The 21,029-nt window shown below is 39.9% G+C and overlaps 1 protein-coding gene across 13 annotated transcripts in view; it reads right to left on the reverse strand.

The window, feature by feature from the left end:
- Window positions 1–21,029, reverse strand: part of MCTP1 (multiple C2 and transmembrane domain containing 1) — a 572,148-nt gene that overhangs the window by 9,003 nt on the left and 542,116 nt on the right. For 12 of the 13 annotated variants that reach the window (XM_070373140.1, XM_070373142.1, XM_070373137.1 and 9 more), the window contains 2 exons: window positions 11,347–11,456; window positions 7,488–7,597 (listed from right to left, as the gene is read on the reverse strand). The exons of the other annotated variant lie outside the window; for it this stretch is intronic. In XM_070373140.1, the coding sequence (XP_070229241.1) occupies window positions 7,488–7,597; window positions 11,347–11,456 (220 nt within the window). The remainder of the gene's footprint in view (window positions 1–7,487; window positions 7,598–11,346; window positions 11,457–21,029) is intronic. 13 annotated transcript variants of the gene reach the window in all.

Here is a 21,029-nt window from a genome sequence, read left to right on the forward strand (position 1 = left end):
CCAGAGAGGCAGGAACCTGCTGGGATACTCTCTGGGGATGGAAGCTGGTAAGTCCCATCTTTGAGCTCTGCCTGTACTGCACTTCAGAGCACCAGTATCTCCTGGAGGGGAACTTTTATACCTGTCTAGTGTCCTGGGTTTTGTGGCTGCCACCCAGGGGGCTACCCCTTGAGTGTTTGGCTCTGGAGGCTAGGGGACTTGTATTCCTGGGTCTTTGGAACTATGACATTTGGAGAGACAGTTCTTGGCAGACCACCACTCCCAGGGGACCAGACAGCAAACAGACACACTCCCAGTCTTTCCAAGAAAGGGGCTATTTGCTTGTCTGGGGGCTTTGGCCTAAGGGGCAGGATTCCTGTCTGGCCCACTTAGAGGAGCCTCTGGAAGGGCTGTCAGGAAACAGTGGAGGCTGGAGGATGCAGTCATTGCCTTCTCCAGCCGGCCAGCATCTCCCAGAGGCTTGTCTGGTGCCCCAGTGTTTGCAGCTGCTCTCAGGAGGCACCCCTACATTGCCTAGTTCTGGTGGCCAGGGGACTGATGTTTGCAGGTTCTAAACGACTGTGACCAATGGAGAAAAGAGTTCTGACACCCTCTGGGCACAGCAAAAAGTATAGACCAAGGAGCTCAGTCTCTCTGTAAAAACAGGCCTGTAAGCTTATGGCTGCAGCCTGAGGGGCAGGCTTCTAATTAAACACACATCTAAGGGCTGACTGTGAACCGTTCCAGACACCTCAGAGGGACGCTCTTACACATGTCTGGTGCCCCAGTTTTTTCAGCTGCCACCCAGGGAATGCCCCTTGACCACCTGACTCTGGAGGTCAGGGGAGCTGGTGTGCCTGGGTCCGCTAGAACTGTAACACCCAAGAGACAGATCTCAGCAAGCTGCCCCCACCAGGGCACTGCACAAACGGGAGACTGAAACACACCCCCAGTGTTTCTGTGAAAGAAACCTACATGCTTGTTCTAGAGCTTTGGCCTGAGGCACCACTTTCAGGTTTGGCACAAATCTGAAGGCCTGTGGAGGGACCCTCAGGGAACAGAGGCCGGGGGTGCTGTCATTGCCACTCTCCCTCACCACGGCTCATCAGTTATCTCACAGAAAGGAGCTTACAGACTCAACCCGATTTTTGTGACTGTCACCCAGGGGACACCTCCAGATCCTCTGGCTCTGGCAGCCAGCTGGGCCTACACTTGCAGCCCCACTGTGTGTATTTGCTTTAAAAGCTGCAGCCCAAAGGGCTGACGTTCAGTGAGCCTGAGTCTAGGTGCTGACTGAGAGCCTCCTGTTCGAGACACTGACAGGTCTTGGCACATCCTCAACTACTGAGAGCTAAGGCAAAGTTGGATAATAAGGTTCATCTTCTACACAAGACCACTACTTCCAGGCTGGGAGAGGTGGCTCTTTCATCTAATGCATAGGAACCTACATAGAGATTCAAGCAAAATGAGGGACATTTCATATGGAAGAACAGGATAAACCTAAGGGGAAAAAGTCCTTAATGAAACAGATGCTATTTACCTGATAAGGAGTTCAAAGTCATGTACATAAATATGCTCACCAAATTCAGGAGAGTATGGATGAACACAGTGAGAACGTCAACAAAGAAATAACAGAGGAAGTACCAAATAGAAGACACAGAGCTGAAGCATAAAATAATTGAACTGAAAAATACACTAGAGGGATTCAACAGCAGGCTAGATGAAAAAAAACACAAAGGATCGGTGAAACATACTAACGTTTGCACTATAGGGAGTCATAGAGGAGGAGAGAAAAGAAGGCAGGAAATGTGTTTTAAGAAATAATGGCTGACAACTTCCCTAATCTGGGGAAGGAAACAGACATACAGATCCAGGAAGCCTACTGCTGCTGCTAAATTGCTTCAGTCGTGTCCGACTCTGTGTGACCCCAGAGACGGCAGCCCACCAGGCTCCCCCGTCCCTGGGATTGTTCCAGGCAAGAACACTGGAGTGGGTTGCCATTTCCTTCTCCAGTGCATGAAAGTGAAAAGTCAAAGTGAAGTTGCTCAGTCGTGGCCGACTCTTAGCGACCCCATGGACTGCAGCCTACCAGGCTCCTCCATCCATGGGATTTTCCAGGCAAGAGTACTGGAGTGGGGTGCCATTTTCTTCTCCTCCAGGAAGCCTAGGGAGTTCCAAATAAGAGAAACCCAAAGAGACCCCCATCAAGACATATAATTAAAATATGAAAAGTTAAGGACAGGTATAATGAAAGCATCAAGAGACTAACAACTTGTCATGTAGAAGAGAATCTCCAGAAGTCTGGGCAGATTTTTGAGGAGAAACTTCACAGACCTGAAAGAGATGGCATAATGTATTCAAAGCACTGAAAGAAAAAGAAAAAAACTTCCAAACAGGAATACTCTATTCAGCTAAGCTATCCTTCAGAACTGAAAAATTGTTTACCAGACAAGCAAAAGCCAAGAGTTTATCATCACTAACCTGGCCTTATGACAAATGTCAAAGAGATTTAAGTCAAAAAACTGTGCTATAAGTAGCAAGAAAACACATGAAAGTATAAATGTCACTAATAAAGGTAAATAATAAATGTAGTGGATTATTTCTAAAACTATTATGAAGATTAAACAACGAATATAGTAAAAATATAATTAGTTAAGGGATACACAGCATATTAATTTTAAAAAGGTAAAATGTAACATGAAACATGGGGAAACAAAATCTAGAACTTTCAAATGCATTCAAACTTAAGTTTTTATAAGTAAGCCTTGCAGTAACCGTATAGCAAAAGCCAACAGTAGATATATGGAGCAATAATTACTTCAAATGAACTAAATTTTCCAATCTAAATACATAGAGTGGCTGAGTGAATTAAAAAAAAAAAAAAAAAAAACAAGCCTCTTCTATATGCTGCCTTTGCGATGAAGTCAGATGTGAGGGCACACGAGACTAAATGTCAAGGGATGAAAAAACATATTCCATGCAAATGGAAACCCAAAGAAAGCAAGGGAAGCTATAACTTACATAAGACAGACTTTAAAACAATCCAAATTGGAAAGGAAGAAGTAAAACTGTCGCTTTTTGCAGATGACATAACTTTATATATAGAAAATCCAAAACACTCCATCAAAATACTGTAAGAACTAATAAATGAATTCAGTAGTTTCAGGATACGAAAGCAATGTATAAAATGCTATTGCATTTCTATATACTACAATGTACTACCAGAGATAGAAACAATCCCACAATTTGTATGGAACCACAAAAGTCCCCCGAATTGCCAAAGCAGTACTAAAAAAGAATAAATCTGGAGCTATCACACTCCCTGCTTTCAAACTATATTACAGGCCCCTCATAACTAAACAGTATGGTATTGGCATAAAAACATGACATGGATCAGTGGAACAAGATAGCCCAGAAATAAACCCATGCATATATAGTCAATTATTTACAACAAAGCAGCCAAGGATATACAATGGGGACAGTCTCCTCAATAAGTTGATGTTGGGAAAATTGGACTGGCACAGCAAAAGAATGAAGCTGGACTATTACGTCATTTATAAAAATTCAAAATGGACTGAAACTGGAATGTGAGACGTGAAAGCATGAAACTCCTAGGAGAAAACATGGGTGGTAACAAAGTAACCCAGTGGGACTGCGTCAAGTTAAAAAGCCCAGCAAAGGAAACCAACAGAAGAAAAGGAACCTACAGAATGGGAGAAAATATTTGCAAATCCTCTGCCTGATAAGGGGGTAGGCAAAATACATTAAAAACATACACAGCTGAATAGTCAAAAACTACAAACCAATTAAAAAACAGGCAAAGGATATGAATAGATGTTTTTCTAAAGAAGACAGATGGCCAACAGGTACATGAGATGCTCAATATTACCAATCATTAGGAAAAGCAAAATACAAACCACAGTGAGATACCACTTCACACCTATCAGAATGACTGTATCATCTAAAAGACAGTAAATAACAATTGTTGGTGAAAATCTGGAGAAAGGGGAACCCTTGTGCACTGTTGGAAGAAATGTCCACCAGTGCAACCACTATGGAAAATCCTTTGGCACCTGATGCAAAGAGCTGACTAATTGGAAAAGACCCTGATGCTGGGAAACGTTGAAGGTAGGAGGAGAAGGGGACGATAAAGGATTAGGTGGTTGGATGGCATCATGGACTCAGTGGACATGAATTTGAGCAAACTCTGGGAGATGGTGAAGGACAGGGAGGCCTGGTGTGCTGCTGTCCATGGGGTCCCTAGAGTTGGACAGGACTGAGCGACTGAACAACAGCTATGGAATAAAGTATGAAGGTTCCTCCAAAAATAAAAAATAGAACTACTATAATCCTAAAATTTTACTTCTGGGTATCTATCTGAAGAAAACAAAAACACTAATTTAAAAATACATGTGCACCCCCATGTTCATTCAGCATTATTTATAATAGCCAAGACATGAGAACAACCTAAGTGTCCGTTCATGGGTGAACGGATAAAGCTGTGGTGTACATACGCACAATGGAAGATTATTGAGCCATTAAAAAACAACTGGCAATTTGAAATGTTGCCATTTGTGATAACGAGGATTGACCTCAAAGGCATTCATTATGCTAAGTGAAATAAGTCAAAGACGAATACTGTGAGATTTCACTTACATGTGGAATCCTTAAAATACAAACAGAAACAAAGCTCATAGATACAGAAAACAGACTAATGGTTACAGAGGTGGGCGAGTGGGCAGTGGGTGAGGGAGTCAAGAGGTACAAATTTCCAGTTATAAAACGTCACGGGAGGCTTCCCTGGTGATCTAGTGGTAAAGAGTCCACCTGCCAATGCAGGAAACATGGGTTCGATCCCTGATCCAGGAAGATCTCATGCACTGCAGAGCAGCTGAGCCTGAGCACCACAACTATTGAGCCTGTTCTCTAGAGCCCGCGCTTCACAGCTAGAGATTGGCCCCCACCTGCCACAACTGGAGAAAAGCCCACACAGCACCAAAGTTCCAACAAAAAATAAGAATTTTTAAATGTCATGGGGATATAGCATCCAGCATGGCGACTAGAGTTAATAATGCTGTAATACACATTTGAAGGTTGCTAGGAGAGTAGATCTTCATCACACGGAAAAAAATGTTTCCATTTCCCTATCTCTGGCATTGAAATTTTTAGAAGCCAATTTTCCTTTTAAATTACAAGAAATTTAAATTTAATGCTTGCAAAAGATGCTGCTGTGATTGACTTACTTGGATCACTTCTTGGATTAGAACAGCCAAGAACCATTAAAATGAGGCATATCCACCCAAGCTAAATTATCCAACAGTGAACCCTTTGCACTACCTGGAGAGCAAATATGGATGAAGAGCAGATAACAGGTGGATTTGGAGCTAGTATACAAAAAAAAAAAAAAAACCTGATGAGGTAGAAATGTCAAAATAATGTATAAAACTAGAGTTATCTGTTCTTCATATTCTATGGTATAATGTAGAATTTCAGTTGGATAAGTCTACTGTGTTAAATTTATATGGGACTTAATAAATTAACAAGCATATTCACATAAATGTAAACAAAGAGCTTTTTGTGAAATCAACAGACTGGGTCACAAAGCAGAGCATCTGGGCTCTTCTTCAAGGATTTTGGCAGAATAATGCAATTATGATTTGGTCTCTGTCTCCCCATGTGAGACCCATGTCTTAAATTTCTGTTTAATATTTCAGCAATCACCTACCACTAAAGGAATACTGTTCTTTGTTTTATTTTATTTGATGAAACAAGAGACCCAAACACATTCTCTGAAAATTACATTTAAGACAGCTTGCCAGTGAGGCCACCCCAGGTTATACGGCCAGATGTCTGCCGTGGGCTCCACTTTCTGACAGCCTGGGGAAAAGAAACCAGAAGTTCCCCACCTATCACAACTGAGATGGCAGATCTGACCTGGGTAGGTTAGAGGTAATAAACTGCCACACCTAACGCCCTACCCTAATGCCTTCAATAAAACAGCATCTGTTTTAAATATCAGAGGAAGGAATGCAAGAACATACAATCGGGTCCCAAGAACATAGTGGGGGAAATACCTCTTCCCTTGGATAATGAAAGCGCTCTCCTGTTTCTTTAGATTATAGGAATTAAGACAAGAAAACATAATCACCCTTCCCTTCACCCTCCACTCCCTACCCAAGATGTATAGGTAATGATGGTGATAAAAAGGGCAAGAGGCTTGCTCAAGATATGACAAGACAGCCAAAAAGAAGAGCGAGATTCAAGGATTTTAAGACGGGGGGCCTGGAGACATCAGACCCTTTTCCATTTTATTCCAACATATTTCTTTAAAAGCCTTGATAGGAAAAGAACAAAACTTTGCTTTTCATCTTTTTGCTTTAAGTGTAAGTCCCATGTTTTCTGAAGTTAAAACCCATTTGGCTCTCTGCATTTTGTATAAGTTTAGTAATCTCAGATGTATGCAGGCCAGGGGCAAGTAGAGCATTCTACTCCTACCCAGTCTCTTTCTCTCTCTCTCTCTCTCTATATATATATATATCTCTCTCTCTCTCATTAATGTAGTTTTATACGTTCATCAATCTCAGAGACTGAAAATTGACTTTTCCAACCAAAAGAATTTTGTTGGGTGAGGAAAAGCAAACTACGAAGAGTGCTGTAAGTACCACCTTAAATAGAGTCTAAAGTGAAGTCGCTCAGTCGTGTCCAACTCTTTGCCCCCATGGACTGTACCCCACCAGGATCCTCCATCATGGGATTCTCCAGGCAAGAATACTGGAATGGGTTGCCATTTCCTTCTCCAGGGGATCTTCCCACCCCAGGGATCGAACCTGGGTCTCCCCCATTGCAAGCAGACACTTTACCATCTGAGCCACCAGGGAAGCCCTAAATAGAGTCTAGGTACATAGGAACTGTCAGCATGCAGCATAATTGCATTAAAAATTAGGACACCCCCTCCCCAGATAGCACCTTGAAAGTGAGATTTTATAGAAGCATTCTTGTTCAGCACACACAGAGCGGAGGTTTTTGTTCCCGAGCAGCCTTCCGATGCCAAAGACCCTCTTCCTGTTTCCTAGGGGTGACCTCTTAAACATGCAGCCGTATACAGCACCATGCTTACGGACACTTCCACAAGATAAAGTACCACAGCACAAAAGCATATTGTCCTAAATGCACCTTACAGATCGCAGTGCCTCTGTTTACGTGTAAGTGGTGAAAATAAATCAGAGTGCTATCTAGACAAAGCTACACTTTGATGTATGGAGAATCTGCACCAATACATGTTTATAGTATGATGGAGCCTATGGTGCCAGATAAGAGAAATGCATTTTGCAGGTAGACCTAAATCTTCAGACTGTTGTGATTTTTAACTGACCTGTCTCTTTTCATCATAGAATAGCTTCATGACCATAAATACAGGGAACTACTGACAGTATAACTCATCCCTTAAAAATAGTTTGTTCTTAGCAGCTATGACATTTTTTTTTTTTTTTTAAAGAGGCTTTACTTACCCCAGACAAGGACAATGTATCGCAGCGGAATGAAGTACAGGATGACTGTGAACGCACAGAGGGCTACAATGGCCAGCCAGCTTAAGAATGGGACGGTCCAGTTGAAAGTACTGAATGAGAAATCAAACACATCAGCAATCTGAGCACTTCACACTTTTCTCAAAGATGAAAATGAATGTGACTACAGATCTAGGAAAGATTTATTTCTTTGGGGAAGAGATGCCAGTGGTCGTGGGCTTTCCTGAATACAGGACCCAGGTAAGGGGTGTTGACATCAACCCCTCCACATTGGCTGAGGTGACTTCAGGGTGTAAAGTCGTCATACTACTTGGGTGACTTCCTAGGGTTTAAAAATCTTTTTCTACTTCTAAAACTAGTACTCAATCTTGTTTTCTCCAACTTCTCATAGAGGAGAATGCCCCTGGGTCTACCATTCTTTCTTCTGTGAACTCTCACATAGAATTACCCACACTGGAAATAAAAATATCGCCAGCAGTTGTCTATAGACCTAAATCTTAACACTGTAGTGGAAATCCTCAGAACTTTAGAAATCCTTAGAAAAATACTTTCCACTTCAGCTATGTTTCAGATGGAACTAGAAGTCAGCAAGGGGAAATTTTGAAAAACTTTGTTCCCATCATTGCCCTCCTCCCAGCAGTGCATAGATAATTAGGAAGTAAAGCTAGCATTATCTGCTGTTCTCCCTGCATTGTTTCAGCAAAGGAGAACATGGCACAGTTGAAGACTACAAAGGAAGTTGAAGCTGGAAAAGGGTGGGCTTTTGATAATGTAGAGGGTTAGAGCCAGGGATGGACGCAAGACTGAGTATTGACAGGGATAAAACATCAGAACAAAGAACAAAAGTGGGATCAACGAACAGAAGGAGAAGTTATACAAAATAGTACCAAGAAGATGGGAAGGACTTCAATGGGACAAAAAGGAAAAATCACGACAGAAGGCAAACAGAACATGGAAAGAACAGATATTTTCAGGCTTTTTGTGTAGAACATCCGTAGTAAGTCTCTGATAGTTTTTAAGAGAGAATGACAAAATTATAAACAGACTCACTGCGTGGAGCCTTCGAGGTCAGGTATATGAACCGTGTCTCCATTTACAGGCATACTACTGCTTCAGTGCTTGGCCCCCAAGGAGGAACTAACGTATGTTTGAGTGACTCTTTAGCATAATTTAATAAAAACAACCAAAATAAGTAGCAAATCTGTGTTCAAAGCCTAGATTCTGTTTTGTGACTTTAGGTGGTTGACCTCTCTGAGCATCAGCTTTCCTGGTATAAAATAGGGACAGCTTTCACTGTATCCAGAAAGACTGGCAGTGATGGCAGCGTGTTTTCGTGAATCAAGCTGATGTTATTTAGAGCCATTAAGCTCCAGAAGTACTGTACAGCACTTCTTGGCAGTGAGAAGGGCCCCAGAGACACTTGGAGAAAATACTGAAATTGTACATGATACGGATAACTGTCAGTGTTTATTTCTTATAATTTCCTGGTAATGGATGCTCTATTCACTTGGACTGGGTTTTTCCAGAGAAGTCTGTAATCCAATAAAGGATGTTTGTCAAGAGATTTTCTCATGTACTACCCTTCAGCCTAATACTTAAAGAGTCATTCCTTAACTTTGTGGCATATGACTTGCTTTTTATCTTTCTCTAGGTCACATCTCCTAAATTTTTTTTCCCCCAATAAAAAAGCCACAGTTTGATCGAACTGGGTTGTCTTATTTTTAGTAACTCTTGGGGTCTGGCTTTTCTGTCATGTTTTTTTATGTCCTATGGCCAGAGTGAGCGTCCTGTAATTGTCACCAGGTAAAGGAGCATGCCTTCCCTCCTCACTGACGCCTGTAGTTCCCTTGCTTCTGCCCGCTGTGGAGAGAACAGAAGGCTGAGGGTCTGTGTGCTCTCCCGTGGTTGAGCTCAGAGCCATCCGTCACACCATCCTCACGCGGAAAACCCTCCTCCTGGGCAGCCTCACTGAAGTGCTCCCTGTGTTCTTATTCCTCTTGAAAGGATAAATGGCAATGAATACCAGTGTAGCTAATGTCAGAGGAAAAAAGACCGCCCTTTTTATTTCCGCAGTGCATCATGGAATCTAAATCTAGAATGTGATCCTATACCATTCCCTACCAAGAGATGCTATTCAAGAAAATTCTGGGAGGATTATTTCATAACAAGATGTAATTATGGAGACTTCCATTTTGCACTTAAAAGATTGCATCTAAATCTGCTTTCTAGATAGATCCATTTTATCCAATGTGACTCCAGGGGAGTTTCTCTCATTTTAGTAGTCCAAAGATGATTATGCAGAAGAGAGTTCCAACAAGACTCACTAGATTCTAGGCTATGTTCTTGTACCTCAGCCTACACCTCTATCTCTGTCTACCCCTTAGAAAGTTCGATCAAATCCAGTTTTCCCCACGGCTGGTCCACAGCCACGACCTGGTTATTTCCTTCAACTGGCCATGGTCTTTTCCAGTACCGGTTTGAGGTCTCCTAACACCCAGAGTCACAAAGAAGCCTCGCCCCTTCAGGCACTCACAGTCCTGACCTCAGAGCTGACCCGGGGTATTCTGCTGTAAATGAGATATTCCTGTCAGATAGTCCACACACTATACCTCAGGGAAAGGACAACACCCAGTAGGGAAATGCCCCATTTAGGACTTTACACTCTGCTTCTGCAGAAAGGTTGTGGAGAACAAGGAAACATTTCTTAGAGATGGAAAAACACGAAGAAGAAGAAAGATGTGGAAATCAATCTTTAGAAGTCTGATACTGAATGTTGCTTAAAAGTCCCATTTGGGAGTCAGAGGGAGGCTGTTGTGTCTAATGTGAGAAAGTGGAAACTCAGCACCTATGCATATGTGGAAATGTATTAAAAATTATACAAAATAAAATGCATTATGCCTTGAAACATGAAAGGCACCAGATGAATGACCCACACCTTTAGTTTAAATAATTTACTCCTTTCAATTTCTGTGTATGCCCAAGCATCCAAATCTGCTGCATACTTTTGGTTATGAATAATAAACAATGAATAGAGATATGAAACTAGAAACATATAGGCTTATCCAGGTATAAAGCACCCCTTCTTGAACAGACCATTTAGAAATCATTATGCAGGCCAATTTTCATGTAGTTTAGTGGCATAAGCCCTTAGTATACTTTTCACTGATTATTAATTATAAATCTACCTTACCATTTTTATAATAAAAGTTGTTTTAAAATATATATTAGTATATAAGATAAAATAAAATGCAAATTATGTTTCTTAATTTTACTTTTGTTCTCTGTGAATCTCTAATTCCTAACTTTTAAATTATAAAAATTGTTTATTTTCTAAATGACAAAGTATTAGTTTATTTCATCTATAATTATGATCTCAGCTAGTTAGAATTGAAAGAATATTTTCCAGGGTGCTGTTTATAATATTTTTCTAATTTAACTTTATTGATGAAACTAACTTGACCAATAATAAAATACAGGTGTGTCTTGATTACCTGAAATCCTCATTTAACTGGGTTTATTTTTTTTTTTTCTATTGCAATTTCTTATTCTAAGAACAAAGTCTCGTTGTGAAAATGTGCTAAAATTTAGGACGGTGTTATTTTTTTCAAAGCTACAAGTATGACTTCTTTCCAACCAATATGTTCTAAATTTCAAGGAGCAAATTGACAGAACTTTCATAAAACCAAAGACTGGCAGAAACAAAGTAAATAATGATGAAACTGAGCAATAGATCACCCAGACGGAGTGTCCCCTGCCAGAAAGAATGTGGCATTTCACCCTCTGAGAAACAAATGGACACTGTCCCCCAGAAAGCCAGGGCTCGCATGTCAGCATCACTCACTTCTTTATCCTTTCGCCAAAGGAAGCCACTTCATCTAGGATGTTCTGGACACTGATACATACCTCCTGGATGGCATAAATTTTATTTATAAATCCCTTTTTTTCACTGTCCTAAAACACAATAAAAAAGAGATTCTATGTGAGTAAAGGTATCTATATCCTTCAGGGCTTGAATTCTTTTCACTGTCAACACTTACATTCTTAAACATAAATGAACTTCATTTTTCCATGGATATAAGTGGATGCATGCAGCCCCTGAAAATTTTAGACAAGAAGGGAGGTGGAGCAGGAAGAGCACTCAGCATTGGAGACCTGTGTCAGTGTACAGGTGGCTGCAAAGCACAAGACTCAGATTCTGTGGCTCTTGCCCTGATGAACAGAAACATTTCAGCAGGGGGACAGGAAGCGTGAAGTTGTAAGAGGGAAGTCAGGTCTCAGAATGACCAAATCTGGAATCTCTGCTGACCCTGGGCCCACCATGACATGATACTTAGCAGACCCAGTTTTCTGGCCAACACCCACAGACCTAAGTTCGGTCTTGGCTCCAGATTATTTTAATAGCAGGGAATGCTGGGTGCAAATAAGACCTGTAAGCAATGAAAACTGCAAAAAAAAAAATTTTTTTTTAATTAAAAATAATAAAATCAACTGAAATCCAGTAAGTGGACACTTCTAGACAGCACCTTAGGGACAGCAAAATACATAGCCTGGGCCCTGTCTTAAGAATAGAGCTACATACTTCATGCTCTATTAGTCAGGGTTCTAACTAAACATTTTCCCCCTATTTGTATTTAATTCTTCCTTTTAAAACGTGTGCTGGCCCTAAGCTGTGTGCTCCAGCAGATGGGTGATTAGTCAGGGTTCTAACTAAACATTTTCCCTCTATTTGTATTTAATTCCTCATCTTAAAACTTGTCCTGGACCTAAGCAAAGCTGGTGTGTGCTCCAGCGAATGGGTGCAGATTGAGCATAAAGCACCCAAAGAGTGGTGTGAACCTGGGGGGTAATGTGCACGTTTTGTAATTTTAGACCCAGAGGAAGAAATAATGGTGGCCTTTCACGATAGAAAATTCTGCTTAGTAGCCTGGCACCAAAGGCACTTGCCTAGGCTGTTTGGTGGAGACCATCCAACCCATGACTCCATTTCTCCATGCCAGCTTGAATCTCTGTGGAAATGTAGATCCAATTTCATTACTTTTAACTTCTGAACACTTGCACACTGCCAGAACACTTGAGACCTCATGTGGCAGTCAGTGCTTGCTGGAAGCAGCCAGGAAACCAGAATAATAATGTCGTCATGTTGCACATTTACATACTGACTTTCATTTTAGCAGAGTCTAAAGCACTTTGCACTGTGAACACTTGCTGGGGCTGGCATCCTGCCACCTTGGAAAGTGAGGGCAAGTGAATGACAGGTGTGTGGGCAGCCTCCAAGGACAACAGGGTACAGTGGGATTGGGGATGTGGATGCCAGTTTCATAACATGATCTGTAGATACCAGTTACTTAGAGCCTTCACTTTAAATTTAATTCCCACCGGAGATACTGCCTACATGATTCATCTCACTTATGCCAAACGGACTGTCAGGCAATGAGGTAGATGAAATGCATGAGGCTCAAAGTTTAGAGAACAATGACACACTCTCGGAGTCCCCACTGTCTTCAAAAGTTGCCCTTCACTTGTCATTACAAACACGGGTGCATCGATTTCTGGTCTTTTTTCCCCTCCCCAGGAATAAAACAAAATGCATTCATTTCACCTATGCAATTTGTACATTTTAGAATAAAATGGACAACCAGTGGCTCCTTCTTGTTCCTTTTATAATTGCAGAATTGGTCTGCTCTAATAATCTCCACAGCCTTCAGTGTTCTCTGTCAAGCACCAGCTAAGTTCATTTACATCTATGAAGTAATGTGTTCTTACAAAATATTTTTCTACATGCAGAATAAGTTGAAGATGAAGCATGCTGGTTATACAATGAAAGTTTACTGAGAATAAACTCTAACCAGTCTGAAATTATGAGGTGAAGAATATTTCTTTCACAATAGCAAAAAAATGTATAAGGTACTTAGCCATACCTTAAAAAGAAATGCACAGAATCTTTATTAAGAAATTAGAGATAATATATTTCTGCAATGGAAGACTGAATATTAAAAGAATATTCTTTTAGTTGAACATAAAATTTTAATTTTGCAAGCAAATCCTGATGTGTTTGGTGTAAAATGGGGAGAATTTGATGAAGTATTTTTAAAATTTGGAAGAGTACCTATAGCTAAGCAATGTTTGCAGAAGAGAAATAATGAGAAAGCACTTATTGTACCAGATATTTACATAATTAAAATATGAAAGATGAGCATTAAAAGAGGAATCGTTGTATGATAAAGCACCATCATAAATCTATCATAAAGAAGGAAATATTATGTTACTGGGTAATTGCTTTAACTATTAGGGGAAAATTATATTAAATCATGCCTTAATAGATTTTCAAACCTATTTGAGATAGTTCAAATCTACCTCAGCATCTGTCTCAAACTAAAGTATCCCAAATATACATTAATTTAAAAGCAAATAACTAAAAAATTATAAAAGCAGAAGAAAAGATAGGTAAGTTATTTACTGACCTTGGAATAGGAAAGAACTTTCTAAACATACAAGCAGTAAAGAAAATCACAAAAATAATTAGTAGCTAAAGTTACATAAAATAAAAACATATCAAAAGTTATAAATGTAAAAGGCTAAGTGGGAAAAAAATTTCAAAAATATGACAAATGAAGGGATGGGATTTCTAGTATATTCAACAAACATCCGAAGCAGTTTTCATGGCAGTTTTTTTTATAGTAACAAAAATCATTAACATGTTGGGTATAATTAATTATGTTAATACAAATGATAAGACTATTAGGAAATCACAAAATACTGCTTAAAAGAGTGAAAATACTTATGATCTACTAGAAATTTAAAAGAATGGGAAGTAAATGTAATATACAGCATAATCCTAACATTTTTGAAACGGGTAGGATGGAAAAATGATGAAGGGAATATGTCAAAATATTAAAGGTAAAATGGATGTTTGCCTTCCTCATGCCTTCTTATAATATTCAGATTCTTTGCAATCAATATATTTTACTTTTATAAACAGAATAGTTCCCTGATTTTCTATAACCACTATAAAAGTAATAGGGATAGAAGACATAAATGAATCAGCACTCACTGGACATGATTTTATATGGTTTATCTGCTTTTTCCTTAATTTATTTTTTGTATTCTAAATTATTTTTAGAAGTAAAATGTAAACACTCATTAAGCACCATAAAATGCTCTTCACATAGCTCATTCAGTCCTCACCACCATCCTCCAATGTATTTTTCCCTACTTTACAGAAGAGAAAACAGGCTCGTGGTAAATGACAGCACTTGGAATTAGGACTACGACTAGCCAACTCCAGAGTCTATTCTCTGCATGATATACTGTGACCTCATTCTACCCAAGAAGATTTCAGTTCCTGCCCAAGATCCCTGTGAGGATAAACAAGAAGAAAAGACTTGCAAAGATTTGGAAACTTATTATTATAAACACCATGATCAGCAAGAAAATGAAATCTAGAAACTTGATTCAAAAATGGAAATTGGAAGGTTGTTAGAAACCACCAGATTTAACATTAATAATGCAGTGTGCAAATATAAAATACGAGCCCTTCATTAATAAGATGTGTCATTTTAGGCATCTACAAAGACTATTTTTAGTAGATACTTTAAATCCAAGTACTAATGTTGAGTATTGGCTAAAGAGTTTTTTAAAATCTGCTCATTTAAAATTTTTCTTCCTTCTGCATACCCATCCCACCCTCCAAGCTTGTCACCCCTGGCCACCAAAATTCAAAATAAAAAAGTCTGGAGTGTTGGCAAATTTTGAAAAGGAAATGCTTTGGGATAAAATTTTTTATTTTAAAATCTTTCATCAAATTCTATATTCCTCCACTGAGGTCTCCAACCAATGAAGTAATTACTCTTTATATACAGTATATGACCCCAAACTGCAATGGGTAATGGAATTGCTCTGTGTTGCTTTCCAATATTTCACACTTTTTTCATTAATGTTCAATACTTTATTAGTAGAGAATAAATTGGTACATTTCTTTTATTGTCGTTTTTACTTTCCTTTATAAACCAGCCTGGATGGAAAAAAATATCATAGGGTAGTGAATCATTGAAAAGCTTGGAAATGACACTATTGTTTCCTTTTTCTTTTTTAATGCATTATTAAGGTTTCTTTTCAAGATGTAAAAAGAAACTTACCCATAAAATAGAACTAGAACTGTAAATCTGAAAACATGTGAGATGTATATTATACAAGTTTTTTTTTAATAATTCCATATGATTTTTAAAATCTAGTTATTTTCAGTAGTCCACAAAATATCCATAACTGCACACCTGAAATACAGTGACTTTCATAGTCACCTATTTTACTATCATGTATCCCATTAGAAAATGCACTGGATTTTCCAAAAGAACTCTCTGGTCCTTAGCTGTGAGATATTTAGGAAACTCTCAAGACCTAAGGAATCAATATGTGCTCCCATTCACAGATTCTGTTCCAAAAGAGAACAAGAAGCCAAGGTGATAGGTGTCAGGGGATGTGTGTTCTGTGGGGTTGGGCTCCTTGTGCACCCAGCTGCATCCTGCCAGTCACTCACACCAACGAGGTCACTGTCGGTCCTGTTCACGTCAGAGAAAATGAATCTGTTGGACACCTGTGCTGTGTTCAACACAGCAGGCGTGTAGAACATGTTGCTCAAAATATTGATGTTATAAAATTCAACTTACTTCACTTTCTAGGGTGAGAGCGTGTCTTAAGAGTGTAAAGGGGGAGTGCTATGAAGTCTCATATCAGGACGAGCACAAAACAGAACTGTCCTAGGAAACCAGAGCATATGTTCACCTTACTTATGATCTTCTGGAGGAGGCATGCAGATGTGCACCCCAGAGAGCTCATCTGGACCATAATTTTGCTTTTCCTTTAAAGTCCCGCTAGGTAACCTCGCAAAAGGTGAGCAGTAAGACTTAGGATATTTGCTATGATACATAATCGTGATAGTTTACTGTGGACTGCAGCTCTTCTGTGAGCAAATGTAGCACCAAGTATACAACTGTGTTTGGAATATGTTTCGTGTGATTTATTTTTTATACTAAAGATGGTTTTAGTGTACAGCTTTCTTAGTTCACTCAGTAAACTTGGTTCACTCACCTGGTCTTTTCACTCATGCCCTGAAAAACCGACTTCCTCTCGGATCTATACTTCTAACCTATGGAAATGTTAGACATGAGGTATTGGTTGAATAAAAGCACATAAAGTGGCAAAATGTTTTCTTTGTGGCAATATTCCTTCTTTTTTTCAGGCATAGGAACCTACCTTGCAGCCTTAAATCTAGAATACTGAAATTCTCAGAGAAATCAACAACTCACAGGGACTCTTGACTACTGAATCTCATCTCAGTGTCTTATTCAGTTTTTATGATATCAAATCTTACCCAGGTTACTGGGTGCCGTGGCTCTTTTTCCAACATTCACCTTGAAAATAGGAACCCTCCACTGAAATATTAAAGGTGTCTCAGGTATGGTTAAGGCTAAGAAGACAGATGCAGGGGGCTTCCCTGGTAAAGAATCCTGCCAATGAAGGATCCCTGATCCGAGAAGATCCCACATGTTGTGGAGCAGCTAAGCGCACGCACCACAACTGCTGAGACTGTGCTCCAGCGCCCGGGAGCCACAACTACTGAAGCCCAGGCAGCTAGAGACTGTGCTCTGCAACGAGAGAAGCCACCACAGTGAGAAGCCTGCACGCCACAGCCAGAGAGTAGCCCCCATCGCTGCAACCAGAGAAAAGTCCATGCAGCAACGAAGACCCAGCACAGCCAAAAATAAATAAATACAGAATTAAAAGGAAAATAAAGTCTGTTTTGTCTGAAGTATTGCTACCCCAGTATTTAAAAAAAAAAAAGATGGACACCATTTAAGACAGTATATTTTCTTTTAAAAAGTAAGAAGTATTGTTATCCCATTGTTTTAAAAAAAAAAAAAAGATGGACACCATTGAAGTCAGAATATTTTCTTTTAAAAAGTAAAACAGTTCTCAAAAATATTTACGTTTCACGGTTATAAAGAGGACTAAGTTAAATAAGATAAACCACATAGAGCTCTTAGTACAATATCTGCTGCAAATAATATAGCAGAAGTAGTATAGCAGTAAAACTTGGGATACAGTTCCTTATCAAGACAATTCAAATTATTTTTTATCTATTTTTGTTCCTTTGAAACAAAATTTTGAAATATTAGAACTCCTCAATATATCTAGAGGAAGGTAGGGCAACCCACTCCAATATTCTTGCCTGGAGAATCCCATGGACAGAGGAGCCTGGTGGGTGACAGTCCACAGGGTCGCAAAGAGTTGGACACGACTGAAGCGACTTGAGTATGCCTAAACATATGAAACCTCTTATGCGTGTTTAGTCGTGCCCCAGATGACTTCGTGTCAACTTGTCAGATTCCATTTTAGAAAGTGATATTAGTTTCTTTATAATGTTACATTGAGTTTTCTTCCCCCCTCCTTCTGCTGACTTTACATGTTTTCTTTTTTTTTCCCCCAGAATGAACATTTACCTGGTCTTAATTTTTTTTGCTTCCTCTATTTAGTATACTTTGCTTTCCAGTACTCATTTTCTACAGTACAATTTTTAATCACATTTAGTTGTGCCTCACCCCATTAATGTTATACATTCTGCATGTAACTTTAAGTGAAGTGAAAGTGAAGTCGCTCAGTTGTGTCCAACTCTTTGTGATCCTGTGGACTGTAGTCCACCAGGCTCCTCCATCCATGGGATTCTCCAGGCAAGAGTACTGGAGTGGGTTGCCATTTCCTTCTCCAGAAAGGTGATTGCAAAATAACAAAAATTTGGAAAGCACTATCCCTTGGGCCAAGCAATGAAAACGGGCATTTAAAAATGGCAGCTGGCACTCTTAAAGGTTTGATGAAAGCCAGGAAAGAAAGAACAGAAGAAAACAAGGGCAAAGAAAGGGAGGGAGGAAAAGAGGGAAGGAAAGAAGGAAGGAGAGAGGGAAAAGGATGAAAGAGCAGAAAGAGGAGACTGAAGGAAAGAGAAAGGAAACGGGAGAGGAAAACTTGAAGAAGGGACACCCCACGGGACAGGAGGATGAGGAGCAGACAAAGAACCTGGGGGAAGTGAAGGTGAATATTCTTGAAGATGACTTGAAGCCAGGCAAAAACGAAATCGTTCACTACCCACCTTAAGTTCTAATTTTTTATTATTTGTAAAAAGGCTATACATAAAATGTTACCTTTCCATTAAATATAAATGTAGATAAACCTTACAGAAAGTACCCAGGCGGCACAGATGAATCTGCTGTTGGGAGGGAGAGTTCCCTGGAGCCCAGTTTCTTTCTACTCAAAACCCTCATGTAGACCTCGAGGGATGTACCAGTCTCCCTCTCTCTAAGCATTTAAGAAAATTCCTTGTAACTGTCCAGTTAGTTCCTGTAATCGCTTGAAAGATCAGGGCTATATATCAGTGTCAAAACCTTTGACTAATCTCCTTGCCAGCAGGCAGGAAGTACACTTTCCAGGGGGCGGTGCTATAGATGATGCCATCTCTTGGCGCTCTGTCCCAGGAGACCGCTCTGCTTTCAGATGGACTCTCAAGGGAAAGGGCCACAAGGCCTGGCTCCAGGCTGACCTCAATAGAAGCCACAGCAGAAGCCCCAAGGCTGCTGTTCCCAAGCAACCAGACAGGAAAATCAGTGACAAAGGAAACCTTCACCCAGGACAGTCCAAGTGTTGAGATAAGAATTCTGCAAAGTCAAAATGCACGCATTGTAGAAAGGTCTAGAAAATGTGTAAGCACACTCAGGATTATGGTGGCCTAAGACAAGTCACTGTCTGTCCTTGGGATCCTTTGAAAAAAAAAAAAAAGGTTAAATTAGGTGTGTCCTAAAAAATCCCTTCTGGTGATGATTAGCCAGTTTACAGAGGAGATAGCAAGGCTGTGGAATAGCCTCTGCCCCCGGGGCTATTTGGCTGATTTATTTGAGGACACCGTTTATTTGAGGACATGGCCGGGAACAGAGTTTCTCCTGTACTTTCTATGGGCCCAGTACTGTCAGCCTGACTGCCGATAGGGAGCAGAAGCCTGGGCTTGCTTCTGGATCTAAACAGCAGTGCCGGGCGAGTTCTTCTTTATCCCAGTTTCTAATGAAAAAGTTGTGTGTACATGTGTGTTTAAAAGCCTCTTTCGAAATCATTTGTTTCATTTCCAGATGTGTTTTTAAATCTGACTGGAGTTCAAATGCACAGCTTAGGGGGCAACTGAGTTTAGGGAAGGCTGTAAACCTTCTAGACAACCATAGTCTTCAGCTCAGTCACTCAGTCGCGTCCGACTCTTTGCGACCCCATGGACTGCAGCACGCCAGGCCTCCCTGTCCATTACCAACTCCTCGAGTTTACTCAAACTCATGTCCATCGAGTCGGTGATGCCATCCAGCCAGCTCATCCTCTGTCGTCCCTACTCTAGATTTCTGACTAACTGGCTCTTTGGTTAACCCTAGTTCAGGTTGTGCTTCCATTATGGCCTTAACTGCGTGATTTTGAGCAATTTACTTATCTTCATCTGTAAAATGGGGGTAATTATGGAGCCTCCCTCCTTGATGGTTATAAAATTGAGTTTAAAGCATTTACTGCAAATGTCTAGAACACAGAAAGTGCTTAGTACATACTAGCCATTAATGTTACTTAACAGCTTGAAGAGACTGAAAAGGAAGCACTGAAAAACTTTTTAAATGATAAATTTTATTAAATATTCATAAAGATGAGAATTTTCTCCTCCTTATTTGTGATACCTAAGGAATACTATGCTTATATAATTTCTTTGTCATTAAATTCAATCAGGTTATCTCTGGTTGTATCATTTTACATAAGCATGTATCGATTTACTTGATCTTTGCAACAGTCACACAAGGGTGAAGGGTATTATTACTCTCATTCCCTACATGAGCAAACCAAAGACCAGATGCCTTTCATCCCAACTCAAACTTCTACCCCCATCTATGCTCACTCTCGTTTGGTGCCCCCAGCTGTATCTGTCCTCATCTGAGATACGGGATTTGAAAAATGAGGAGTCAATTCATCTCTTTACAGTATTCCCTGCTTGCTGAAAGCTGCACACTCTCTAAGGCCGAAGTCAGTCATACTCAGCAAAGCATACACCTTTTTCTCATGTGATTTTTATCTGTCAGCACTTATGCAGGTAACACTTCCCATTAAATCAGTGGTTTTTTTCTTCAACGAGCCTCATGGCTGAATCAGAGCCAGGATTTATTATTTTATTTTAAACAGCACGAGCTTTGCTGCCAATCTGCTTACTAAAATAGTAGTTTTAAAAAGATTCCTTTTACTAACTATACAAAAAAAAAAAAAGCATATACATGAAGGTATGGAACTCTGGAAGATGTTTTCTTGAATAGGTTTGTTTGAAATTGTTCACCTCGTATAGGACTTTATTAAGCATTTTTAACTTATCTTCCCACTTGGATGGCAGGGGCAGGTGGTTTCCCCATTTTATGGATAAGGAAAGGGAGGCTTGGAGAAGTTAGGGTCTCATTAGTTAGAAAGAGTTCC

This window comes from Bos mutus, chromosome 7 (genome assembly GCF_027580195.1).
Source record: "Bos mutus isolate GX-2022 chromosome 7, NWIPB_WYAK_1.1, whole genome shotgun sequence".
NCBI lineage: Eukaryota > Metazoa > Chordata > Mammalia > Artiodactyla > Bovidae > Bos > Bos mutus.